General features: G+C 36.5%; 1 protein-coding gene across 1 annotated transcript; it reads left to right on the top strand.

Moving 5' to 3' along the window:
- The first annotated feature begins 1475 nt into the window (after positions 1-1475).
- On the top strand, positions 1476-23010 carry LOC104613418 (protein transport protein SEC31 homolog B-like). Its single transcript, XM_010281221.3, has 22 exons — positions 1476-2135; positions 3091-3145; positions 3274-3396; positions 4894-4990; positions 5093-5129; positions 5232-5337; positions 5447-5504; positions 7120-7217; positions 7379-7498; positions 8012-8054; positions 10243-10364; positions 10462-10589; positions 10710-11271; positions 11408-11500; positions 16283-16468; positions 16552-16762; positions 18889-19004; positions 19084-19254; positions 20221-20346; positions 20445-20730; positions 22150-22388; positions 22468-23010. The coding sequence occupies exons 1-22, from the start codon at positions 1819-1821 to the stop codon at positions 22561-22563; spliced, it is 3390 nt and encodes a 1129-aa protein (XP_010279523.1). The 5' UTR covers positions 1476-1818; the 3' UTR covers positions 22564-23010.
- The last annotated feature ends 324 nt before the right edge of the window (positions 23011-23334 follow it).

A 23334-nucleotide genomic window follows, 5' to 3' on the forward strand; every position in this document is an offset into this window, starting at 1 on the left:
ATTTTTTATATTTTATTAATTTATTCCATTTCCCATTTTTCATATTTATTTCACCAAAGTTTCCAACCATTGTATATATGCTTAGTAATTTGTATCATTCAAATTTAAATGAAATAAAATTCATATTTTTCTTCCAATTTGTTATTCCATTCTTATTTGGTGAAGTATTTTTTTTCATTTATTTGTTAGACTTCTCATTTTTTATATTTTCAAATAGTTTCCAAAGCCCAAAGGAAAGTTAAATATTTTAGTTTTGCACATTTACTTAACAAAGAAATACAAAAAAACAAAAAAAGGTAAAAAGCTAGTCTAGCCTGATTCGGTCCACGCCCAAGGCTCGACATGACCCAGGTCCACGGCACCGCTTGCAGCTCGGCCCAGCCTAGGCCTACGGCATGGCACGACATAACACGAGCCTGCACAGGCTTGGGTCATGGGCCGTGCCATGCCAGCCCGACCTGACCCGTTTTACACCTCTAGATATGACTTGATTTGATTCAATAAATATCCAAACTGATTATATATTGTTATTTTAAGTAATTAACATATAAATAATTTATATATAATATTTATACAAATAATTTATATATTATTTTAAGAACATAAAATAATTAATCGCCAACCCTTGTGGAATAAAAATCGATTCGAATTAGGGGTGGATTCAAGCCGAGCTGAGCTGAATAACTAGCTATTTGAGCTAAGCTCACCAAAGTAGTACAAGGCTCGAGCTTGGCTCGACTTGAGAAAAATGTTTTATAAAAATAAAAAATTATATTTAAAAAATATTTTTTATTTGATATTTAAAAAATTAAGAATTATAATAATTAATTATTATTATATATAAAAATAAAAATATTATATATATTATTTTAATAATAATAATAATAATTAATTATTATTATAATATTAAGAATAATAATAATATTAGTAATAAAAAAATAAGAATTATAATTAATTATTAAGAATTATAATATTATTATATTAATAATAATAATAATTAATTATTATTATTATTATATGTATGTATGTAGTTATTTGAATCGGTTTGTGAGCCTCACCAGCCGAACCTTATTAAATTTGAACTCAATTCTATTAATAAATAAGCCTGTAAATTAAACTCGAACTTGGTTTTAAGTTCGGTTGAAACTGAATCGAGCCGGACTCGAATAAAGAGCTAGATCGTGGCCACCCCTAATTCGAATATTAGATTCTACCCAAAAAAGAATCGATATGAGATTGTTCAATTGAATCAAAATTTTTTCAATAGTCGTCACATCAAATTGAATTCGGATCGAGTTTCGAATTCGAATTCAAAACTTGTTTGATTCGATTAAAATTCGCCGTTTATACCCAATTACCCAGCGGAGTTATTAACCGTTACATTAGTCGAAATGTGTCACCCGCGACCAGGCACCACCATCTCTCTCTAGCTTGAGCATTATCGTACTGAGCTTCCGCCCCTCAGTCCCCGTTCTATGCTTATATAAACCGGCTCGAACCAGTTTCGCCGGTAGACCCAAATCCGAATTTTTTCTTCCCAGTTCCTGCACGCACAGAAACAAATACAAGAGAGAGAGAGAGAGAGAGACAGACAGACAGACAGAAAAAGAGACCGCTTTTTTTCCCTCTCATTTCCACCATTTTGTCTCTACGATCCAATCTTCCAATCAAGGAAGACGAAGACACTGAACAAGAGAAAGCCCTAAATTGAGCCCTAATTCAAAGAGGCTTCGGGTTTCGATCTACAGATCTGTGCCGAATTATCTCTACCAAGGAGGTGCGGATTGTAGGATCTTGGTTTTCTCTGTAACTCACGCCATGGCGTGTATAAAGAGCGTTAACAGATCGGCTTCCGTCGCCTTCTCGCCGGAGTCGCCTTACCTCGCGGCGGGGACCATGGCCGGGGCGGTAGATCTATCGTTTAGTTCGTCTGCGAATCTCGAGATATTCAAGCTTGATTTCCAGTCGGACGATCAGGAGCTCCCGCTCGTCGGTGAGTGCCCGAGCAGCGAACGGTTTAATAGGCTTTCATGGAGTAAGGCTGGATCCGGAACCGAGGAATTTGCCCTCGGGCTTGTTGCCGGAGGCCTCGTCGATGGGCATATCAGCATTTGGAATCCTCTCATTCTAATGCGGTATTTGTTTCTTTCTTGCATTCGTTGAATTCAATTCGATTGGTTTTATTTACCTGAATATTTTGTATTTTCTCCACCAAGTCGGATTGTACACTTGCTATTTGTTATATCATCTGCTTCGAGGATCGAGTAGAATTGGTAATTCACAGAGAGCTTATGATCTCTCCGTAGATGTCTGGTTATGCGTCAAATTAGAACAAGATGCAATTTTTATTTATTTTTTGATCAATAAGATGAGATTTTTATTGGTTGTCATCTGTATGCTATCAGGGTTCTCTTTTGGTGGTTTCCTTGACAAATTGAAATCTCTTAAGTGATAAGATCATAGAAATCTAATATTCTACTGTCATTTTCATTACTTACTATAATTGCTACCTTCCCCCTTTCATTATTTTGATATTGTTTTTATTCTACTTTTGTCCTCTTGGGAGCATACTCTGGTCACATGACATTTTAAACTGACCAATTAGATGAAATAATTGGAAACTGAAGCTGCACTATTGACAAATAACGGGGAATTGGTGTTGTTGGAGGGCACATTGGACATAATCATTTGGGAAAAGTATATTTCAAACCCCCTAAAAACGGAACCCATTAGGAAACACTGTAGAAACCTACTTTTTTTCATTGAATTGTAGCTTTAGTTGCATGTTGGCAAGTTGGATAAGCCCATCTTGGACGAACATATGAACTTTCTTTTAATAAGAAGATAAAATTTTCTGATAGCGAAACAATGGTTTCTGTTTCCATAAATTATGCATTGTCTGTAAACTATCAGAAGCAGATTTTTGGGGTGTAGGACTGCACGGGCAGTGATTGCAAAATCCCTGTGTACAGAAGCTTGTAGTACATGTTTTTTCACATCATTTATATTGTACTTTACCTTGTCTCAAAAAAAACATCAGAAGCAGATGTGCAGTTTAGTTAGACTTATGATGATTTGATTTCTTTGCAGCCAAGATGAAATTGAAGGGGCTCTTGTTAGTCGTCTTAATAAGCACACAGGATCTGTAAGTTTCCTTATTGTTTGTGCTTTTTCTTCACCCTGATTGTATAGTTTCTTTCCTCTCTTAGAAATTTGATGATGATATTTTCTGTGGAACAACCGATGTTGTAATGAAATATTATGTAAGCACAGGTTCTTGGTTTGGAGTTCAACAGTATCACACCAAATCTACTTGCTTCTGGGGCTGATGGGGGTGAAATCTCCATTTGGGATTTGACAAAACCAGTAGAACCCATTCATTTCCCATCTCTCAAGGTATGTAGAGTTCCTTGGCTCTAAATGTAAGTGAAACTTCATCATGGTCCTTTTTTTGATAAGTAATAAAGTGATTTATTAACAATAATTAATATGGACCAACATAAGGTACATGATAGAGTTCTCACGGAGAGGCCTCTGAAACAAAGCAAAGTTACAACTGAGCCCAGAATAATTGATCCCTATGCACCCCTTGCTTGGCTAAAAGGTCTGCCATCACATTAGCTGATCTCCTTTCCCACTGAACTCTAACTGTTAAATTGGAGGCTAGCCACTTAAATCTTCTCATTGTCCTCATATATCACCACACTACAGTCTCTGGCTCTTTCAGCCACTTAAGTCTTCTCATAGCCACCTTATATGACCAATTTCATGAAGTTGAAATCTTTTTCCAGCTGTGCTTTTTAAACTGCTTGGACCTTTGCATTGACAGCATCCCCCACTCTGATTGGGCCAGAAAACAAGGTGACAACCTGACCCTCTGTATTCCTAAACACACCTCCAATACCAGAAGGCCTGGGATTGCCGGGGGCCCGGGGCAGATACCATCAAAGTTTAGCTTGATAAAGCCTTCTTCAGGGGCCTTCCAAGCAAAACCTATTTGTTCTTAACAGAAGAGGAATTTGCAATCACTTCCCAGTTTCTCCACAAGTCAGCTGAAGAGAATTGTTAAAAAAGGTCCGATACTTTAGCCCAATTAATAGCCCTGTTTAGCAAGAAATCCCAAACAGAATCCTCATCCCTCTCTTTATCATTGAAAGTTCTGTTGTTTCTTTCCTCCCAAACTGTCCATAGCAAAGCAGTCCTTTCAAATGCTTAAAATATAAAATGGCTACTTTTTTCCAGGTGTTTCAATTTGTGAGTTGTTAATGTTGAGTTTAATTATCTAAATATATCCAGATATGATTAATATATATTTGAAGTTGTGCTGGAACTTAAGCTGTTTTTTGTCCTATTTCCTTCCTGTGGCTGTATTACTGCTTACAAGTACAATTGGACAGGGTCCAGAACATACTCAAAATTGTTTGTAAACTGGCCTATATCTTCAGTGATATCCCACTTTGGAGTCTCACAATTTCTTGGTGCTTTAGTCATAAATTGATATGCATCATTTTTTATTTTTTGAGAAAGTAACAGGAACTCAATAAAGAAATAGCTGGTACAGGAGAACTATCAAAAAAAAAAAAAAAATTGGCACATGTGATGGTGTACAAGGGAAGTAACAATTTTTGTATTTTACTTTATCTTTTACATTGTAAAGGAGGATTTTGCTATGTTGGTGGTAGGCACAAAGCTTTCACAAGACCTTTATGATCACAAATCCTGAATAGTATTTCAACATAAAGTGGAACTTTGAAACTTGAAACAGGACTCATGTGGCTGATCCCAATAGTTAGGGATTGGGATAAGGCTATGTTTAGTTGACTTGAGTTTCCACTATGCAATCCTGTTTCTTTTGAGATATTTGCAGCATTTAATCTGTGAAAACTTTTTCAGGGTGTTGGTTCTGGTGCTCAAAGTGATGTTTCTTTCTTATCATGGAATGACAAGGTTCAGCATATACTTGCATCCACTTCACATAATGGGACGACAGGTGGACAATGAATATATATTTATTTTTCCAGAATATTTTAAAAACCTATTTAGAATTTGCACATTGTTTATCTGAGAGTGAATGTTTTTCTACCATTTTCAGTGGTGTGGGACTTAAGGCGGCAGAAGCCAGTTATAACGTAAGTTGTTTATGCTTGATGTAAGATGTTCTATGCACTTTTTTGGTAATGAATCTTCATGGTGAGTTGTGTATTTAGACATGGATTTTCTGTTTCTGACAGTTTGTCAGATTCAAGTAGAAGGCGAAGCTCTGTTTTACAATGGAATCCTGATATTGCAACTCAGCTTGTTGTTGCATCTGATGATGACAGTTCACCTTCTCTAAGGGTACAAATATATGTCTTATTATTTAGGATTTTGGTCCTATTATCATAGTCTTATCTTATAAATATTATCGATTTTAGTCTAAGTAATCTTTTTATGATATTTATAACAGTTGTGGGATATGAGGAACCCAATATCACCATCAAAAGAATTTGTTGGGCACACTCGTGGTATGCTATCTAACATGATAATGCTTCATTTCTCCTTTTGTTAAATGCTAGTATGGTGGGCATGATTTACAAGTTAGACTGTTTATAATAATACGGCTGTTGCTATGTTTTGATAACTTTATTTTGTGATTGGGAATCCTTGGTGTGTCTCCTTGGGTTTTAGAAAATTAGGGTACTAATTGTAATTATTTGATGGTTGAATTTTGCTTTAATTTCTTTAGTTCATTATACATTGTTTTTTTCTTAATTTGTTGATGTTATATTTGTTTTCTTGCCTTTTCTTTTTCTTTTTTGGATTTTATTTCCATCACTTGATTTTTTTTGGGAATATGTAAGTTAGGATTTTTTGATCAAATGGCCATAATAAAAGATAAATGAATTGCCATCAAAGAGCCAAAGCCTATTCCAGAATTTATCCCCTCACCCCCCCACCACCCAAAAAAAAAAAGAAAAAATCCACACCTTTCAGATATCAGCTAGAGATGCAGCTGAAAAATAACCCGATGCCAAAAGCATAGAATATACTCCCTTTTTTTGTTTGAAATCTCTTTGAGAGAGAAGTGGCAATATAGAAGATTTATTAGATAGGACAATTTATTATTTGGAAAGATAGTGACAACAAAGGGCAGCTTTAACACAAATATCAATTCAGAATCCCTATACATATATTCCCCCAAACTATCATCATTGTAGGAGTGTTACCAATATTGTTAGCCTATTATAAGATACATGAGAAAGGGAAAGAGATGTTCATGGGGGAAGCAGGAGAGAACTTTCTTACAAGTTTGGGGAGAGGGGATGGAGTTTTAGAACATATTAAGGGTGTAGGCGGGTGAAAGATGTTTAGTAGGAATTGGAGAAATGAAGCAATTAGAGATTGGTAGAGATTTAGAAGTTGGAGTTTTGTTTTGGGTGGGTTGGGTTTTCTGGGTGATGTTTGTGTTGGAATGGTGAGTGATGGTCTGTAATGTGGTAGGAAGAGGAGTGTAATGATCATTTGTTTGTTTTTACACATGGTTATTGTTATCTTGAGTTGTGTAGTAGTACTGAATGGTTGTGGTAGGGGGTTCTTCTTTTGATTCAGTTTCTCTCAGTGAACAAGTTTTCTCTCAGTTAAGGTGTGGACTACACTTTTAAACTTTATCCTGCTATTATTCTTGACAGCCTTCACTTGAACAAGTTTTCTATTTATGTGCTACATCTTTACATTCTGTGTTATGCATCTATTGCATATTTTCCCTGTCTTATTATTTAGGTTTTCTTGCTATCATTGCAGAACTAGTCTCTTCTCTTTCTTAGATGTTAATAATACCACATAGACTTTTGCTCAACATAAAAAGTTGGATTGATTTTATTTTGATGTATAGCTTTAATTTTATTAATTCCGTTAAAAAAAGATGGTACTTACATAGGAGTGTGTCTGAAAGAGCCCCTTGATCTGGCCTAGTACCCCTAACCACCCAAATAAAACACGTTATACAAGTTCTTCATTGGACCTGAGCCCCGAAAAGCTTGTTCTCTATTAATCCCCTGCTTTGCTAGCCCATCCACAAAAAAAGTTGTATTGTTTGGTATTGGCTGTTTCATCTTTGGTTCTCTTTATTGGCTGTGCCAGGTGTGATAGCAATGTCATGGTGTCCTAGTGACAGTTTGTACTTGCTTACTTGTGCTAAAGATAATCGGACCATTTGCTGGGACACAGTTACAGGAGAGGTAGGGAAATATTTTAGTCAGCATAAGTAGATTTTTATTTTTACAGTCCTATTGGGCTTATTTTGATTTCAATCTCCTCTTTCATAATATGATTGGGATGTGTGGTTTTCCCACAATATTTCTTATTTTGCAGTGCTTCTTTCTGTTCTCAATTTATGCAGATTGTGTCTGAATTGCCAGCAGGCACCAACTGGAATTTCGATGTCCACTGGTATCCTAAGATACCAGGAATAATATCAACCTCATCCTTTGATGGAAAAATTGGTATCTATAATGTTGAGGTATTGTGTTTTTCTTTTTTTGTTATTGTTTTTGTAACTGACATCCTTGTAGAAGATTCTTCTTTGTATGGTTTTCATAGGCTGTCTTGGTGCAGCGTGACTGGTCTACTTGGTCTTCAATGATTCTTGTTTCCATATTGGAAAATGGGTTTTCTAATCTTTAGGGGCAGTTCTCAACTGTTTTAAGTAAAATTATACTGGCAAATGAAGAATAGTTTTTCAAACATTTTGCCTATTTGGAGAGAGAAAAAATTTTGGTTCCATATACTTATTTCTTACATTTTGGCCATTGACCCCCAAGTTAGGATCTCTGTCATGCATGACCAACTTAAACCTCCATCTTATATGCCCTTTCTCTAACGTAATTCTTGCTTCTTTGTTTTGGTGCATTTTATTAGTTATGTTGCCTTCAACTGAAAACTAGTATTCCTCTGGTTTTCTGAGGGTTGTTTCTTGCAAGCATCCTTGATTATAATCATTATTTCATGCTCATACTTCTTGATCTTGGTGCAGGCCTGCAGCAAATTGGCTGTTGGTGAAGGTGCTTTTGGCGCAGGTAATGTATTTTCCATCTGATAATGACCATGATTTCTAGTTATTGTACCAATTTTGCATCATTGTGACTAAATTGTCTTTCATGCAACCTAAGTGCTACCGTCCTTGTTTTGTTTGTCTTGCCAATGGTATGTAATTTCGATATTGATGAACATTTCATCATGCAGAGTTGGAGAAATTTTGCTAATTTTCATTAAGATATTTGGAAAATCTAAAAAATCAGTAAAGTTTTCCAAAAACATGGAATTAGTAAATAAACCATCAAGAGATCATTAGAAGAAATATAATTGCACATTTAAGGCTCAAAAAACCATAGTAAATAATTGTATAAATCAAATAGGAAAAAAAATTAAGAGACTATAATAGGTATTTTATCTTTGTCTCCCTTTTGGTCTTTAGCCATATTCTTTTCTTTATATATGTTAATTACTTGCCATTTTAAGTTTTGTCTTTATTGTTACTATATGTTTTGATTAGATTGAGAATACTTTTTTGTAATTATATGCATTTTTCTTTTTCTTTTGTATTATGGTGACTTAGTAAATGAAGCATATCAAAGTAGTAAGCCAATTATCCAATTACCAATTTTCTACTAGATCTTTTGAGAAGTTTCTAATAATATTCTAAAATTGTAAACTTTAAATATATAGTCTACAATGAAATCTGAAATATTGCCAACTATCGGCAAAATATCAGGGACATTTGAAAAAAAGATTCCTAGAAGATCTTGTATCACCACCTAGCAAATGGGGAAATTTCGCCAAATATTGTTGATATTGTGAGCCATCTCCTGCCATACTACAGATTTTTGTGAACCCTATTCTTATCATGTGAATTACCTTATTGTTGGAATCTTTGACCCTGTGAATAATGTCTTTATTATCTCTTCTTCCTCACCACATATGCCTGAGGTGAACTTCTTTGAGGTTAATTAATCCTTTTGGGTATCTTCTGGAGTTTTGCAGAGACAGTAAATGAATCAGAAGACTAGAAAAATGTAGATTTAGCAATAGAAATCTTATCTCTCAAGAGAAATCCTTTTTCCCCTTAGTGCTTGTCTCCTTCAAAGTTTTGCACCATTAGTCAAATCCAACATTACAGCAAGGTCAAGAATGAAGATAAACACACAATCAGACAGCCACTAAGAGAAATTGTGAGCAAATGAAATGGATGATGCTTTAGCTAAGCAAGGAGTTAATAGGGAGGCTTTGTTTTGGGCTTGTTTGTAAGGCTAATATTGTTTTGGCTTCTCCAACCATCCTTTGGGTGGTGATATTTGTACTCTTTATTTAACTCCACTTCATCACTGAAAGCTACCGTTTCCTATAAAAAAAAAAAAAAAGATTAACACAATCAGATTCTTTTCCTCATATGACTGTTATTTATCTCCTCATATGTCAGTTTCCTGATCCACCTTCCAATTGTTTTCCTTCCTCTCTCCTTCCTGTATTTGAAGAAGACTTTTCTTCACAATAGAAAATATATTTTTTTGATGTTTTATAAGTTCTAAAATCTCCTTTGGCAAAAATCATGGATTTAGATTTATACAGAACTGAAAAAAATGGTGAAATGTGAACCTCTTTTTTAGGTTCTGACGTTCTGTTGCATAATGCTTTCATGAATCTATGTTGCACATAAATACACAAATAATTCTGAGGTTAGGAAGAATTGTCTGTTTATACAAAACCATTAAGTGGTAAAAATTCGCTTATTACTTACTATGAGATATACTGAACTCTTATACCTGTGAAGTATGCTAGAATCTCTTATTGCAAAACTTGAATGCATTATCTATACTGTGGTTGACATCTGGTGCCTCATGCAGTTATGCTTATTTCCTGATTTCTTTTTTTTTGTATTGCTAAATATAAAAAGTTCAAAATCTTGATACGCTTTTTCACTGTTTTTATTTTCTGGATTTTCCTCTTATGGGCTATATGCCCTGTGTTCCTTTCTTTCTTTCTTTCTTTCTGTATGCATTCCTAGTTTCCACTTTTTTTATTTTCCTGTGGCATGACTGTTGATTTGCGTCATGGCTGAGTTTTTTGGCAGCACTGTAATAGTGGACTAGGTTGTGGGGTTCAGTGCTCCTTTTTGGGGTGCTTGTTAGTATATTTATTAATTAATGAATGAAAGTTACTGTTTCCAATAAAAATTCTTTATATGCTTTATTTGTATTCTCTCTGCAGCGCATTTGAGAGCTCCTAAGTGGTTGAAACGTCCAGTTGGGGCCTCTTTTGGTTTTGGAGGGAAGTTTGTTTCATTTCACCTGGGTCCATCAAGTACAGGTGTCCAAACCGGAAATTCTCAGGTAGCTTATCCCTCTAATTGGTTGTCCTGCTTCTATTGTCTGCCTTCAATACTGATAACCGGAAATTCTCAGCACATTTCCTTTGTTTTTAACTCAGGTTTATGTGCATAATTTGGTCACTGAACGAAGCTTGGTGAGCCGCTCTACTGAATTTGAAGCTGCTATTCAAAATGGAGAAAAATCTTCTTTAAGAACTTTATGTGAGAAGAAATCTCAGGAGTCTGAGTAGGTTATCCGTATAAATAAATTCAGTATAAAGTGCTTCTATTCTCTACATTACAAGCATCATTTGACTCAATAATTTCTGTTTGTCAATGCTTTTGTACCATGTATTGTCTGGAGAAGATCTGAGGATGATAGAGAAACATGGGGCTTATTGAAGGTCATGTTTGAGGAGGAAGGGACAGCAAGGACGAAGCTACTCACTCACCTTGGATTCAGCATACACACCGAAGGAAATGATAATGTACAGGATGAGCTTTCCCAGCAAATAAATGCTGTGAGTCTTGATGAGAAGTCAACAAATAAAACTGGACTAGATGGAGACAATGATGTTGGTATATTCTCTATGGATAATGCTGAAGACTTCTTTAACAATCTTCAAAGCCCCAAGACAGATCCATCTCAATCACCTTCTGGTAAGAACTTTGTAGTTGAAGGTAGTGCAGTGCCTAATGGGGAGCAACTGCAAGAAGATTTTGATGGAGTGGTAGCGGACATTGACCCTTCAGTTGAAGATGGTATTCAGCGTGCTTTGGTTGTCGGAGATTACAAGGAAGCAGTTACCCTGTGTATATCAGCAAATAGAATGGCTGATGCTTTAGTTATTGCTCATGTGGGTAGTCCTTCTCTGTGGGAGAGCACACGTGATCAATACCTGAAAAGGAGCCATTCCTCTTACTTGAAGGTAGTTAACATCTCAATTCTTTCCTGGTGAATTAATGGCATGGATGTAGTATTAGAACATACAATTTGTTAATGGTAATGAATTCACGCCCATTTTCATGGAATCCTTATTACATGAAAAATTTTTATATGTTCAGATTGTTGCTGCAATGGTGAACAATGATCTTGCAACTCTTGTAAACACCCGACCCTTGAGCTCCTGGAAAGAAACACTTGCCTTGCTTTGCACTGTAAGTTGTTGAAATACATAAAAGGAAAAGTAGAGCTAAGTAGTGTTTTATTTTTTTGGCTTTCATTTGTATGTCCAATCCTTTGTCAGTGATTGTATAGTTTTTCTAGGCAACTCATTGAACTCTGAATACTGCATTGGACTGTGTGGCAACTGCATACTGCTTTGATGTTGATTATTTGAAATCTAAGGGGAATGATTTTGGCACATCCCATTTTTGATAAAACAAGAAGCTTCTAATTCTTAATCTAAAGTATATGTTCTGAAAGACAAAAGCACCCCAATTTATTTAATTCTATGTTTACAAGACAAGGATATCTTATGTCTTTTAACTGGGATGTACTTTCTGCGACACACACACACACAAACAAACAAACAAAACTGGGATGTGCTCTAATCAGCATCCTTTTCTATTCTCAAAACTCTGTATTTGGTGGCAGTGATCAGGGGCCAAACCAGGCTTAGCACTTGTGACAAGGGTTATATCTTGGGCCCAGGTCTGAAATATAAGACTGAGCCCAGGTCTGTATGTGCCTGGGCCAGGCTGGGCCGGTCTTTGGGTCTAAGTTGTTAAATACATTAGATTTAATGCATATCTACACTAGAGGATGGCTCCCATAGTTCCATAAAGTATGGGGCAACTACACCTATGCATCATTTTGTGTTTGAGACCCCACATTGGTGGGAGCCTCATGCACTGGGCTGCCCTTTATTAAAAAAAAATAAAATCAGGTTTAATTTGTAATTGACAACCTATTTCATTTAAAAGAATGGGACCAACACCATCGAAAGTTTTATAATGTCTTTTATTTGAATTAGGAAATTGAAGAAACACATTAATATGGGTCCAACATCTATTGTTGTGAGTATTTTTTGATAGATAGCCACATGTCTGATGAAGTTGGCACTTTTTTTTTGTGAAAATGGAATTAACTACTCTCACTTTTTTTTTAGAGTGGGTAGACACATGTCTGAAGAAGAAAGCTTAAATTTGAGAGTGGTAGACTTTTGTTTGAGAGAGGGAGCAATCCACTTCTTAGATGCTCTTTCCTGAGAAAATATAATTCCACTTCTGTCCTAATCGCTAGTTTGAACAGAAAGAAGACAATTTCAGGGGTGTTGAATGAATTAGTTAACCCCACCCTTAAAAGGCCTCTAATATATTAAAGATCATATACTATGTAAAATTATAAAAGCGCCTTTACAGGGATGAAAGAAATAAGCCAAATAAAACATATGTACAATATACAACAAGGGCTACCCTAGTAGGATATGTCAAGTTTCTTTCACACTCCCCCTCAAATTGATGCGTGGACATAAGCATTAGTTTGCCCACAAGGAAAAGATGTCGGGATCTAGTCATAGCCTTAGTGAAGATGTCAGCAATCTGCATGTTGGAGGCTACATGAGGAAGAGAAATAGACCTAGCAAGAAACATGTCTTTGATAAAATGACAATCCACCTCCATATGTTTAGTCCCCTCATGAAACAAAAGATTTGATGCAATCTTGATAGAACTAGTATTATCCACATAAAGAGGAGTGGGTGTAGGAATATGAACACCAAGATCCATAAATAGTGATTGGAGCCAGACTATCGCGTTGCACACAAAAGACAACACCCTATATTCTGCTTCAGTGGAAGAGCTGCAGATGGTCTATTGTTTCTTGCATTTCCAAGGGATAAGAGAATCACCCATAAACGCACACCACCCGGTAGTAGAATGACAGGTGTCTGGGCAACCAGCCTAATTAGCATCTGCATATGCTCTCAACTATATGGGTGAAGAGGAGACCTTGACTAATTGTATCACGAACATAACGGATGACCCGATGAACCACAATCAAATGAGGCTGGCGAGGAGCATAAAGAAACTGACTTATAACTTGAACAACTTAAGAGGCAAGAAAGAAGTTTGGGTACATGGTCTTTCAGGCAACCACTAAGGGAAACTTTGAACTTAGCAAGGGAGTTATGGGTGTAGTTTAAATGGGCAAGAAGATAGAAAATGGAATGGGTGATGCTTTAACTAAGCAAGGAGTAAATAGGAAGGCTTTATTTTGGGCTTGCTTGTAGGATTGTTAGTTATTGGTCTCTCTAGCCATCCCTCGGGTGGAGACAGATGTACTTTTTAATCTCATCAATGAAAGTTACCGTTTCCTATCAAATAGAAAAAAACTTGAACAACATGAGTGATATTGGGTCATGTCATAGTAAGATAATAAGGGATCCCACAAGCTACTGATATAGATATGGAGTGGCATTGTAATGAGCCTTTTGATTTGGACAACTTGATACTCAGCTCTAAAGGGCTATCACAATGTTTTAAAAGCGCAAGGTGCAAAAAAAGCTCAATGGCCAATTTGTGCTTGAGGCACAAGGCGAGGCGTGCGCCTTTTTGAAGCAAGTCGCAAAATTACAAAAAAAAATGCTAAAAAATAAAAATGTAAAAAAAATAAAAAAAGCCAAAAAATTAAAAAAATGCAAAAAATTTAAAAACAATTAAACATAATGTTAATAAAAATATAAACTTAATTTTAAAATAAATGTTTTAAAAACCTATTATCTAAAATTAAAATACATAAAGATAACATGTAAATCGTATTAAAAAAACATGTCAAGCATATTCAAATGAAAATTTAAAAGTAAAAGCAAACATATAAAGCATTTTCTAGCATGCAAAACCCACAAGCTCTTTTTTTCCTCAATTGCATTACTTCAAGTAGCTATTGTGATGTAAAACATATTGCATTCTTGATTCTATGAGTTGCCTTTGTATCACACCGCTTGAGGCAAGCCCGAACAAGTCCAAATGTTAGGGTCTTAAATTCTTATTTCTCACATAAAAAAATAATGATTTTATAACTTTAATTGCCTTTTAAGAAGATATTTTATTGGAATGAATGAATGAACAACATTAGCAAATAGGGGGTTCTCGGATAAAATATCTTCTTAAAAGGCAATTAAAGTTATAAAATCATTATTTTTTATGTGAGAAATAAGAATTTAAGACCCTAACATGGACTTGTTCGGGCTTGCCTTGAGGGGCATGGGAGGGGGCGGAGCCCCCCACCCAACCATTAGGCTAAAAAAAAGCAAAAAGCGCAAAATTTTAAAATGGTGCATGCCTAAGCTAAGGCGCAAGGTGCATCAGGCGCACGCCTAGGGCCTTTTGAAAGGGGTGTGCCTAGGACCTGGGCGAAGTGCATACCCTAAAATGCGCCTTGCCTGTGCGCCTAGGTGCGCCTTTTAAATCACTGGGCTATCAACATGCTTATCATCTGCAATGTTAGCTAGTTTGACAATATTAGTGGCATATTTTTGCTGACAGATGACATCATCAATCACTGCGTCGAACCTCAAGACCCAACAAGTAAGTGAGAGGACCTAAGTCCATGTAAAAGGAATTATGAAGAAGGGATTTTAGCTCACAAATTCCTTCATTCATTTCCGGTCAGCAACATATCATCAACATATAATAAGAAGATAGTAATACCCTAAAGTCTCCTATGAACAAAAAGATAGTGATTAGAAGGGCTCCAGAGCAACCCAGGAAAACTCATACTGAACAGAACAGTCTCCAGAGCTCTTCTAAACAGATCAAAACAGTCGATCTACCAACCTTGGATCTTCCTTCAAATCCCCAACAACAGATTCAATCAAAGATAGGTTTGTAGGACCTGCTCTGATACCATGTCAATCCCTAGTTTGAACAGAAAAAACAGTTTCAGGGGTGTTGAATGAATCAGTCGACCACACCCCCAAAAGGCCTCTAATATATTAAAAATCATATATTATGTACAATTACAAAAGTGCCCTTACGTATCTGAAAGAAATAAAGCCAAATAAACCATATGCACAATATACAAGGGCTACCCTAATAGGATATTTCAAGTCTCTTGACAGTCTTTACTCTGATACCATGTCAATCCCTAGTTTGAACAGAAAGAACAGTTCCAGGGGTGTTGAATGAATCAGTCAACCACACCCCCAAAAGGCCTCTAATATATTAAAAGTCATATATTATGTACAATTACAAAAGTGCCCTTAGATGGATGAAAGAAATAAAGCCAAATAAAACATATGTACAATATACAAGGGCTACCCTAATAGGATATGTCAAGTCTCTTCACAGGCTGAACTCTGGTTAATATAGTATATTTTGACATATAATATATGCATAAAACATATGTTATAATTTATACAAATATATAATTATTATGTATAATAAATTAATTGACACACATGCAAGGTGCCAAGCAGCTGGTTGGTAAGGTCTCCTGCTGGTTGTAGTAGAGACTTGGGATCAAATCCCGCCTGCACCTGGGTTGGGGGATGGGCTACTCCCCGTTGTGTAGCCCTTCAGAACATATCATTATCATATATACATATATAAACTATGTGTGTTGGGTGTGTTATTTCCAGGCCGGACTGGGTTAAAAAAGATCACCTCTATTTTTGTATACTTCTTTTGGTTTTCTGATAACACTGAGCTATCGGTGAGGGGGATAGGACCTTTCTTTGGGGTAAGGTGAAAAGGAACCCCGTGCTAATCGAGTATCAACCACACTCCTTTGCTTTGAGCATATTACCAATACTATTTTGAGTGTTCCTCCTCTTAAATGATAAAACTGCTTTCATATATCCATACTAGTTTTAAAAAAGCAAATACCAACTTTTATATTATTGTCATTATTGTACATGTAATTGTGCTGCAAATTACATTGATACTTACATGACTTACAAGAATTTCTTATTTCATCTGGCTGTCATTATTTAACAGTTTGCACAGAGGGAGGAATGGACGCTGCTCTGTGATACACTTGCTTCAAGACTCATGCTTGTGGGGAACACTTTAGCTGCAACTCTTTGCTATATTTGTGCTGGGAATATTGACAAAACGGTGGAAATATGGTCTCAGAATCTGAGGGCTGAGCATGAAGGGAAAGCCCATGTTGACCTTCTCCAGGTGGATATTCTTTTGTCAGGTCTCTAGAAACACTTTCTGATCCAACTTCAGATTGACAGTTTATCCTCTTTTTTTGTTGGTAGGACTTAATGGAAAAGACTATTGTCCTTGCTTTAGCAACTGGGCAAAAGCAATTTAGTGCATCTCTGTCCAAACTTGTTGAGAACTATGCTGAACTGTTAGCAAGCCAAGGGCTTCTAAAAACAGCAATGGAATACTTAAAGCTTTTGGGGTCTGAAGCATCATCCTTCGAGCTAGCTATCTTACGAGACCGCATTGCTCTCTCTGTGGAAGGTAAAACTTTCTTTTTGTTATTCTGCTGTGTACAATATTAAGAAGCATTGGTTAAATTATTCCTATATTCTGCAACAATTGCTTTGAAGGTAGAAGGAAAGGACAATCAACTTGTTCAAAAAGAGGTCTTAATTTTACTTCATTCTTATAATTAAATGTTCTGATATAACATGAACAAATAGATCATGTTTGCAAGCACATAACATTTTTAGGGAAAACCCCATAATTTTCACTTGGTTTGAACATATTTACTCTCCTCTACAGTCCAGAAATTGCTAAATGCCCAATTAACTATTTTCTAATCTTAACTTGAATTCCTACGTAAGGCTACCTTGAAAGCTACTTAAACAAACCAATTCTTATCTACAAGTAACCAGCTCAAATTCTTATCTACTCAAATGTCGTTGCTTTGTTTTCGGGCCCAGTGGGTGTGGGGGACTTGATCAGGGCTGAATTTCTTGCAGTAATTCAAGGGATATAGATAAAGAAAGATATGAACATGGACAACCTGATTGTTGAGGGGGGATTCCAAGATAGTAGTGGGATGGTTAAAGAAACCTGAATCTGTAATTTGGACTTATAGAGATGAAACAAAGAAGTTTAAATGGCTAACTGGCAGCATGACTTTGAGGATACAATGGCTTAGAAGATCATCTAGTGGAATGGTGGGTGCTTTAGCCAAGCAAGGGGTTAATTGGGATCAATTTGATGTTTGGTCTTTATGAGTTAATTATGTGAGAGGTTGCATCTCATTCCTCTCTTTGGGTTATTTATTTGTACTGCTTGTATATATTGATGCTTTTCTAATAAACTTTCAATTTACCTAAAAAATGCTGGCATACCCCTTTCTTTCCTCAAATAATAAGGAAGCATGTTTTTATAGAAAGTCAACAAGGGTAAACTTCTGTTGTGAAAGCATTATGTTCCTGAGTGTAGACACATGGGAGAATAGTAGGTAAATGATAACTCTCCATTCTTATATAAATGATCAAATAATAAGCCTATAAGCTCCTTTAGAATCAAGGTCCAGAAAATGATCTTTCTCTAGAGTCTTGACTTTGCTTACACCCATAGAAAGTAGACATTTTTTACCATGAAAAATTTCTAATTGTTGAGATATTTCCATATGCATCACACCAACATATCACAAATAGAAGTTTCTTTAGGATTCTACTCTTACTGAAGTTCCTTGTTTGGCCAGGCTAATGTCTAAGATGATTTAGTTTCTTGGATAGAGTCGATCCATACTTTCCAGGAGAAGATACAATGAATCAAGAGATTTTCCACAGTTTTTGGGCCTTGTGTTGCATGGACACTCCTTATGCTCCTCGCTCCTCTTGGATTTCAAGTGCAAATGGAAAAAACGAGTAATTTCAGAGGGGTTATATGATTATGAGATCCACTTCCACGGAAACAAATTCTCAGTATTCTCCTATAAATTTGGTATAAAAGGATTTCACATGAAGCATCCATGGGTGTCAATCTTCTCTGCTCTTTTATCATCCCTGTTAGAAGAAAGGGGGGGGTGATTGAGCTGAGAATGGACATAAACAGGATTATTAACTTCCCTGTAATTTACCTTGCTGGAACTGGGGAAACCAAACCACTTCATTACCAGAGGAAACTTGAAGAGCTTATTCACTTAAATCCACAAACCCAGCAGAATGGGACCATACAACATATGTTATTTTAAAGTATCTTTGGTGTCAAAGTTGGCTATGCACCTGGAGACAATTGAGATAAGATCTAGGAATGGATTCTTTTCCCATTTGTTAATAGTTCAACCAACAAGTTTTTTCCCTTCTGTTTATTTGTCTTGTTGTCTGAAGATACCTCTTATTCAGTTCAACCAACAGTTTTTCCCCTTTTTGTTTATTTGTCTTCTTGTCTGAAAATACCTCTCATTAAGTGAATGATAAAATGACTGTTTTTGTTTTTTCATTTGTAGAGCAGTATTACTCCTACTCTGTATCTTGTTTGTCTTCTATGCTTTATCATTTTTATAAGTTGTGTCAGAAGCAATGCATTAATTTTGATGGTGCACTATATTCATTTCTTCTTGAGAAAAATATTTAGGTGATACCTGCAACTGTGAGTTGATGATCTTGCCATACCTTTATTTGCAGAGAAAGAGGTACCTCAGACAGTGCCTTATGAAAACACTCAACCACAGCCAGAGCCTATATATGGTTCTGAACAACCCAGTTTTGGCGTAGCTGGTGGATCTCAACAGTATTATCAGGTCAGCTGAAATGCAGGTAACTTGCAGCCAATAATGAGTTTTGAGCATTTTCTGATTTTTCCTTTATCTTCTTTACTAGGATAAAACACATACACAGCTGCAGCAGAACATCCCTGCTAGTACCTATGGTGAAAACTATCAACAACCTCTTGGTGCTTCATATGGAGGAGGATATGTTGCTCCTACCCCATATCAGCCTGCACAACCACCACAGATATTTCTCCCATCACAAGCACCTCAGCCACCTCAGGTATCTTCCTTTCAGAAAGTAACTAAGCATTAATACTTTCTTCTTCAGAAACACTGTAGTTGTGTTATGCTTTTTTATTTCTACATTGAGCTTCTTCATCTTAGTTTTTCAAGTATTGGTTGAATAATAACGAGTATATTAGTGACTCTCCTCCTTTGAAGAGTCTTTTTGTTTCAGTTATTCCACTGATGAAGTTACATGCACTTGAACTTCTTGACTGTATTTTGTTCCAATTGTATGGGGTTGGCTACTTGAATTTTGTTTTGCCATTACATTGTACCATGGGCCATATCCATTGATTTTGTGAGCACTGACATCATTTCTCACTACTTCAAACCAAGCACTTTCTGAGATACACCTTTAAGTTGCAAGATGTCAGTTATTTTTGTACAGGCCAATTAGGTTGTCTTCTATTCGTATGTCCAAACCATCTTAGCCTACTTTTATTTTATCATCAATTAGTCAGGCTGATTAGGCTTCCATTACATTAACATACTCATTTATATTCATTCATAAAAAAAAACATACTCATTTATATTTCTGTCATTTTTGGTGGTTTTCCAGATGCCACACTCTTTCATCTCAACTTTTGCATATCCGAGGTCCACCACAGACCACACTTATTCTTTGAATGTGTTGCTTCTTGACTACCCAATACTCTGATCCATATAATATTGCTAGCTTTGTAGTCATCTTATATAATTTTCCTGTTAGCCTGGTTTGTATTCTTTGGCTGCACGACTATCTGCATGCACCCTTCTTCTTTTCAACCCACTTGAACTCCATGCTATCAAATCAATGTATGTCATCCCCTGCAATACATGTGCTGTATAACTATAAATGCTTTACAGATATACTATTGTCTTTGTGTATGCATTGTTAATTTGTTACTGAACTACAAAATGTACTTTACCAGTCAGAGTTCCTAATTTGTTGATTCTTTTATTTTCTTCCATTGATTTTCAGGCCAACTTTTCTCCCCCTCTTGTTCCCACTCAACCTGCAGTGAGGCCCTTTGTTCCTGCAACACCTCCCGTGGTGCGAAATGTGGAACAGTATCAGCATCCCACTTTGGGTTCGCAGCTGTATCCTGTCTGTACATCTGCCATTCTTCTCAAATTCAATATTTTGGACATGTTTCTCAACTAGAAAGATCTGGTGTACTGATTTCCTTGTCATATTAATTGCAGGGAACTGGTAGCCCTACTTATCAGCATGGCCCACCTGTTACTGGTTCACTTGGATCCTTTCCAGCTCAACTAGGTTCAGTTCCTAGTAATAAATTACCTCAAGTTGTTGCACCTACACCTACACCGAGTGGATTTATGCCAGTGAGCAGTTCAGGGTTTGTACAAAAACCTATGACGACAGCAATGCAACCAACAAGTCCCACTCAGCCCGCACAGGTACAATCAGCCCCTGTGCCTGCAGCACCAGCTCCTACAGTGCAGACAGTTGATACATCAAATGTACCTGGTAAGCTAAAATCTGTTTACATCTTTGAATTTAGTGAGCATCCTGACATGACCTGCAACATTTCTGCCACCCGGATGTAAGATATGGCATTTAAGCTGGTCAAAGTTGAAATTTGTTGACAGGGTGATAGGGTAATCTCCAAGGATCCCCCTAGTTTGGGGGGTCTAGCACTTACCTCTCCCCCACCCCTCCACCCCATCCACTCCCACCCCAAATTCTATTACTTTCTTATTTCAGATAAAAGGGCAGCCCAGTGCATGAGGCTACTGCCAATGTGGGCTCTGGGGAGGGACAGATGTATACAGCCTTACCCCTGCAGCTATACAGAGAGGCTGTTTCTAAGATTTGAACCCTGGCCACCCAGGTTACAATAGAACAATCTAACCATTGTGCCAGGGCTCACCCTCAGAGTCTTTAATTGGATAGCTTAGCAAAAAGTTAAATGGCAAAGGTGCGACAAAAAAAATGAACATTTAGATTGAAGTCCCACTACCTGTTACCACCTACCTTAAAGTTTGTGTTGCGTTAAATACCAAAAAAAAGCTAAACACTAAAAAATGTGAAAAATCAATTTAGACAATTAAGACTTATGCAGAGCAGGAATAATTGTGGACTTGCAATCCATTGTACTTTATATTCGACATTATCTAGCTATTTGAATATGGGGCATCTGAAAAGCCTTACAAAATATGGAATTAAAACATTTTATACTAGCTTTTTATAGCATTTGAACCAGTGCAATGGTCCAAGAAGATAAATAAACATATAGTGAAAATATTCACTCCATAGTACTGCTAGAATTGGACAGAATATACCCAAGTTATTGTTAGATTTACTTAAATGGTTGAGATGAATTCACTGATCTTAGGAGATCACCTTGATAGAGTTAACATCTGCTGTGACAATGGTCGCAGCACTCCCTTGCGATCTCCCAATGAAACATAGGCACACCAATGATGAAAATGAAACACAGCTCATGTGATGCCATGAAACATTTCCATCATTGACTTCTCTGTGTTTCATTGAGGGGTCACAAATGTGTGCTGTGACTGGTCACGGCACATGTGCTCTCACTTTAATAGCACAACTCTTTGCGTTGATTGGTATTTGGATGGTCTAGATTAGATGAAATCTTGGCACATAATGTTGATGATTGAGATTAGTTGACTGATCTTATTCAGAGTGTCTTGCTATCTGTTCTGTCATGATGGTTAGTGTTCTCTCTCTTTTTTTTTTTACTCTTTTATGCTTGTAAATTTTGGTTTTTCGAGTGGAAACATATTGTCCTGATTTGCTGAGTGCAAAAGCATCTTACTACAAAAAGTATATTCTTTCTATGGTTCATCTTCCACAAAGGTTGTTCCTATGAAACATGCATTTATCCATTCTAACTTTTAACTTTTACATCGATTGCTGCAGCCCATCAGAAACCTGTCATTACAACATTGACAAGACTTTTCAATGAGACATCAGAAGCAATGGGAGGTTCACGTGCAAACCCAGCTAAGAAGAGGGAAATTGAAGACAACTCAAAGAAATTCGGAGCACTGTTTGCAAAGCTTAATAGTGGAGATATATCTAAAAATGCTGCTGATAGGCTTGTTCAGCTTTGCCAGGCTTTGGACAATGGGGATTACAGTACTGCTTTACAAATCCAGGTAAGTACCTTATGAATGTTTGGAAAGGTTTCCTAGAGGGTTCTCTTCCTCATTATTGAATGCCCATGTATGCAATTAGGTTCTTTTGACAACAAGTGAGTGGGATGAATGCAATTTCTGGCTCGCTGCACTTAAGCGAATGATCAAGGCAAGGCAGACTGTGAGATTAAACTAGAAGGTACAGATTCCACAAGGCATCTCGCTGCGGCTCTGCAATTTTTTTAGGCAAAACACAGGAGTGGTGTAGTTTTGGAGCACTGATCCTTCGTTTTCATGTACACAAGATTGGCCTTCTTAAATAGCAAATTGCAGGTTCTTTGTTTTCCTTTTTTCCATGTGTTATTCCTTTAGGGTCCAACTACCTTGTCCTCCAATAACTTGAGCCATTGCCCATTCAAGCTCCTTCAAAGGAAAATTAGAAAAAAGATTGTTTAGGGGGGCATTGAAGAGGCTAGTTGTCTTTTGTAGTCTTTTTTTTTTCTTTTTTTTTTTTGAATATATATTCTCTGCCCCCTCCTTGTGATTGAGCTCTATTTATTTTGGTTTGAATTTTGATTGTTCTGTTACCATTTGGGAATGTTGAGATACCTGCATACTTATCTACAAGTTTGGTTTTTCCAAATATCGTGCAGAAAGAGGGAAAGGAATCAGTTCAGTTCGTATCGTGTTCATGTGAGTTGAAAACTCTAAGCTGATTCCATATAGTTGGACTAGGATCAAGGCTTAGATGATGGTGATGATAATTATGAGTTGAATTTTGAGCTTTGCATCTACAGATATTATCAAAACTAAGGTTGATTTTGGATATTGGACGAGAAATACTAAAATTTAGAAAATGCAACGAGTAGCGTACGGTATCCTAGTGGACTTGGTCCAAGTTCTCATATGCATCTATTAAAAAAAGTTATCCAATATGCAGATATGGAAGAGTTCCCATGTCTACTTT

Source organism: Nelumbo nucifera, chromosome 7 (genome assembly GCF_055504915.1).
Source record: "Nelumbo nucifera cultivar China Antique chromosome 7, China Antique-T2T, whole genome shotgun sequence".
Classification (NCBI taxonomy): Eukaryota; Viridiplantae; Streptophyta; class Magnoliopsida; order Proteales; family Nelumbonaceae; genus Nelumbo; species Nelumbo nucifera.